Source organism: Hevea brasiliensis, chromosome 1 (assembly GCF_030052815.1).
Source record: "Hevea brasiliensis isolate MT/VB/25A 57/8 chromosome 1, ASM3005281v1, whole genome shotgun sequence".
Classification (NCBI taxonomy): Eukaryota; Viridiplantae; Streptophyta; class Magnoliopsida; order Malpighiales; family Euphorbiaceae; genus Hevea; species Hevea brasiliensis.
This window is the reverse complement of record NC_079493.1, coordinates 126006852-126012188: the sequence shown is the minus strand read 5'-3', so window position 1 is coordinate 126012188 and position 5337 is coordinate 126006852. Positions and strand designations below refer to the sequence as shown.

The 5337-nt window shown below is 37.6% G+C and overlaps 1 protein-coding gene across 1 annotated transcript; it reads left to right on the top strand.

Annotated features, from left to right (window-relative positions):
- The first annotated feature begins 292 nt into the window (after positions 1-292).
- LOC110633142 (receptor-like protein EIX2) lies at positions 293-3844 on the top strand. The gene has a single exon (XM_058152023.1). The coding sequence runs from the start codon at positions 376-378 to the stop codon at positions 3682-3684; it is 3309 nt and encodes a 1102-aa protein (XP_058008006.1). The 5' UTR covers positions 293-375; the 3' UTR covers positions 3685-3844.
- Positions 3845-5337: the final 1493 nt, after the last annotated feature.

Sequence of the window (5337 nt, the reverse complement as noted above, 5' to 3'; positions counted from 1 at the left end):
GCCATGGGAGCATCAATGTTGCTGCCAAGAAAAATCCTTAAATTAAAGTCAAGAAAATCAACTCGTAAAGTTCTACAAGTGGCCATCAAGGATGTTTCCTATGCATTGCATTCTAAAAAAATATATCATTATTTAATTACATTTAATAATTAAGGGCTCAGTTGAAGTCAATTAGTGGACCCGATAATGAAAGGTAATACATTTAATAATTTTTGAAAAGTCTTCACCAAATCAACAAATACGTAGCAAAATCAAACGAAACTTCCCATTTACATCTCATCGTGTTTCTGATAATCAAGCACGAAAAGCGTTATAAATAGTAATCCATTATGAGATTCTTTGGTGTATTCCTCCATAGATTAGCTCTACTAGTGAATGACCATGAAAACATCAATGACTGCTACTACTTTTACCCTTGCTTTCCCTTGGTTTCTCTTCGCAACAACTATTTTTAGTCTTGGCCTTTGTCATGAAAGCTCGAGTGCTGGCTGCATTGAAAGCGAGAGAGAAGCTCTTTTGCAGTTGAAGTTTGGCCTTAAAGATCCTTCTAACCAGCTTTCTTCTTGGGGTGGTGATGCAAATTGCTGTGGATGGTCTAGAGTCATCTGTGATAATCTCACCAGCCATGTTATTGAGCTCCATCTTAGAAGCCTGTCTCGGGAAGAGTATTATGCCTCTAATCACGCTGGTTACAATGATGATCATTGGGAGAGTTCGACATTCAGAGGTAAGATTAGTCAATCTTTACTAAACTTGAAGCATTTGGAGTATCTAGACTTAAGCAACAATAATTTTGAAGGAAATCAAATTCCTAAATTCCTTGGTTCTATGGGTAGTTTAAGATACCTTAACCTCTCCGGAGCAGGATTTGGAGGATTGATACCTCATCAACTCGGAAATCTTTCAAATTTACAGTATCTCACTATCTCTGATACTATCTCTAGTTATGATTATGAGAAATATGTAGTGAGTTTACACTGGCTCTCTAGTCTCTCATCATTAGAATTCCTTGACTTGAGTTATGTAAATCTTAGTAAAGCCTTGGATTGGTTGGATGTGATGAACAAACTCCCCTCCCTGGTAGAGTTACACTTGTCAGGATGTTCACTATTTAACAAGGTTCCTCCACTTCCCAAAGTCAACTTTTCATCACTTGCCATCCTTGATCTGTCAGGAAACAGGTTTGATGAATCATCCATTCCTAGTTGGATTTTTAGCATTAAAACTTTGACTTCTCTTGATCTTTCATCTAATTATTTTCCTGGATCAATCCCCGTTCATCTTCAAAATATAACTTTCCTTAGAGAACTTGATTTATCTAGAAATTATTTCAATTCTTCCATGGCCTTTTGGTCACATGATTTTACACATCTTGAGCATCTCCGCCTTGCCTCTAATATTTTGCAAGGGAGAATTCCAAGTGCCATAGGAAATTTCACTTCCCTCAACAGCCTTGACTTGTCAGAAAGCCTTGTTGGAGGAGAATTTCCAAGTGCTATTGGAAAATTGACTTCCCTTGAAAGCCTTTACTTGTCATACAACGGCCTTCACGGAGCAATTCCAAGTGCCATTGGAAACTTGACTTCCCTTAGCATCCTTGACTTGTCATCCAATGAACTTGGGGGAGGAATTCCAGCATCATTCAAAAATCTTTGCAATTTGAGGTCACTCTCTTTGTCAAGCATCAATCTAAGCCAAGAGATAAATGAGGTATTCGAAATTCTGTCAGGATGTGTTTCGGATGGAATCGAGACATTATCTCTATCTAATTCTCAGTTATCAGGTCATCTTAATAATCTTCTTGGACAGTTCAAGAATCTGAATTCCCTCATTCTTTCAAATAATTTGATTACTGGCTCAATTCCAGTCACTTTGGGTGAGCTGACTTCCTTGACATCTCTGGACCTTTCTCATAACAAATTGAATGGAAGTCTCCCCATAGGTTTTGGGGCCCTTGAAAAATTAGCGAAGGTTGATATTTCTCATAATTCATTAGAGGGTGAAGTTTCTGAAATTCATTTTGCAAACCTTACAAATATGAGAAATTTTGATGGCTCTCATAACCAATTGATTTTAAGAGTCAATCCTGATTGGATTCCTCCCTTTCAACTTGTTGAGAACATAGCTTTGCAATCTTGGGATGTTGGGCCTCAGTTTCCCACATGGCTCCATTCGCTAAAGTATTTAGAATACCTGGACTTGTCAAACTCAAAAATTTCAAGTACCCTGCCCCTTTGGTTCCATGAGTGGTCTTCAAGGCTCTATGAATTTAATTTATCCAATAACCAAATGCATGGAAAGATTCCATATTTATCCATTGATGATTCTGATTACTCATCCATTGACTTGAGTTCAAATAATTTTGAGGGTCCATTGCCTTCTGTCTTTTCCAATCCTGGTGGGATAGATCTTTCTAATAATTCATTCTCTGGGTCAATATATACCTTTCTATGTAATAAGATTCATAGGCTGAACTTTGAAAAGAGCTTTCATCATTATCTAACTACAGAAGTTCTTAACTTAGGAAAAAATCTTCTATCTGGAGAGATACCTGATTGTTGGATGAATTGGAAATCTTTAGCAGTCATAGAATTAAATGACAACTATTTCGGTGGAAAAATTCCTAGATCCATTGGAACTTTGAGTGACCTTTCATTCTTAAACCTTCGCAACAATAATCTCTCCGGCAAAATACCATTGTCACTTAAACATTGCAAACAATTAAGGGTACTTGACTTGGGTGAAAATGGATTGAGCGGAAACATTCCAACATGGCTGGGGATTTCATTTCCCGGGGAAGAAATATCATCGATGGATATTCTCAATCTTCGCGGGAACAAATTTCATGGTCACATACCCAAAGAGCTTTGCCGCATGACTTCGTTGCAAATATTGGATCTTGCTAATAACAACTTCAGTGGTACCATACCATCATGTATCAGTAACTTCAGTGCAATGGTCGAAAAAAATTATGGAACCATGGAAGGCAATGTTTTCTATGTTTATGGTCCTTCACTACAATCATCTCAGAGTTCCTCAGTGATGATGAAGGGGAAAATGATTGAATATAGCACCATTCTTGGTTTCCTTCGGAGTATGGACCTCTCAAATAATAAATTATCGGGGGATATTCCTGAGGAAATAACAGGACTTGAAGCATTGCAGTCATTGAATTTATCACATAATCTTTTGAGTGGAAGTATTCCAGAGAAAATAGGAAATATGCGGGCTCTAGAATCTCTTGATTTTTCTCAGAATCAACTTTTTGGAGAAATTCCCCAAAGTATGTCAAGCTTGACATTTTTGAGCAAATTGAACCTCTCTAACAACAATTTATCAGGAATAATTCCTTCAGGCACTCAGTTGCAAGGCTTTGATCCATCTAGTTTCAGCGGCAATAAACTTTGTGGGCCTCCACTCACCAAAAATTGTAGTGTTGATGATGCTACGCCTCCCATTGCGACAGAAAGAGGAGAAGACGACAAAGGGTCTGAACCATTCACTTGGTTCTATTTCTATGTGAGTATTGCGCCTGGATTTGTAGTGAGATTTTGGACAGTGGTAGGTCCTTTAATGTTTAACAGAAGATTGAGGCATTTATACTTCAATTTCCTAAATGGTTTATGGGACAAAATTATGGCATGGTATCATGTAAATGTTGTTAGACTTGTGAGAGGTTTCTAGAGTTTTGTTCAAAGCAAATATAAGTGTGAAATGGACTATGCATAAGTCAGTTAGATTTTAGCTGTGTGTTGGTTTTGAGGGCATTTTTATATAGTTGTGTAATTGTTCTGTAATTTTAAATTGAGTTTAATAATAATTGAAAAGTTTTACTGATGTGAAAGCTTCCTGTGTAGTTTTGTAATTTTTGTTAAAAGTTCATTGAAGCTGCATTGGCTTAAGCTCAAAGAATTAAAGGCAATTATTGCAGAGCCTGAAAAACTATAGAAATCTGCTTTTACTGCTCTCTGCATCTATGAAGAAAATTTTTTTTCTCTTTGTTTTTCCTTTTTACATCATTTCAATTGTTACAGACCATTTAGTTCCTGAATTTATGAGTACTTTAAAGGACTAAATTACCCTCTTCTATTCTGTCTTCCCCTCTCCTCTCTCGTTACTGTTTCTCCTCCCCCCCCCCTCTTTACTATCTTCTCTCTCTCTCTCTCTCTCTCTCCCTCAACAGTTTTCTCTCTTTCCCCTGTTTTTTACATTAATATCTCAATCTCTCCTCTGGAGAATCTGTCTCATATCATATCATAGAAAATACAAAATTTTCAATAAAATTGTAATTTCACGGATTTAAATACGATCCAAATGTATTAGCAGAAAAATAGTATCACAAATTCATTCCCACAAAGTTAGGCAATTTCAATAATTTCAATTTTAATCAAAAGACATTCAAAGACAAACAAAACCCAGAAGTATACCTAGAAAAGCAACAGTGGACGATGATGAAGCAGCAACTACAACTCCCCCAAAATTGAAATCTAATGGTCCTATTGAAGTCACACCAAATCCACGCAGGTATGAAGTTTCCCGACCACCCAAACTCAATAAAGCAACTACTTTGCGCTTTGTTTGCCCAACTATCGAAAAACAGATAATTTGACTTGAACGAAGAGTACCCATTTGAATTTATGCTACGAAAGGCTGTGTTAAAGGCAAAACAATTTTCACATACCCATTTCCATTTCCCCGGCAACCCACATAGCCTTGCCACTTTCCTTTGCAGGCCGACACTCCCTTTGACGACACCCACAGTTCACACCAGCACAAACCCACATGCTACACAAATCCACTGCCAAGGTGCACATGCAGACATTGCTAGAAGCAAAGATGGACACGCATATGACAACGGTAGTTGAACCAAAATTGATCGAGAGCTGGACCGAGGTTGAGAAGTGGTTCGGACAGCCATGGTCATTGTCCCCACCACCTCTTTCCTGCCGGTCTTTTCAAGGCAGAGGAGTACATGATTTCCAAGGTCGACAGCAGTGACTATCCGTCGGACTTTAGTCTCTAATTTCTTGTGGCAATGACGATCTTTGACACTTCCAGGCAATGATGGTGAGGCTTGGTAAAGAGTAGTCGAGGGAGGAAATCTAAGGCATGATAATTGAACCACTAAGAGAAAATGGTGGAAATATAATGACAGATGCGAAAATCTAATATCTGCCACCACTAACAAAAGGGAAACGATAGTTGAACCATTAAAATATCAGGATTGAGGTGCCATTTCTCAGAGGCATGATAATTGAAACACTTGATTGACTTAATATTGGAGAACTACTTGACCCCAAATTATAATTAAATAAAATTATAACTTGTTCAATTGCA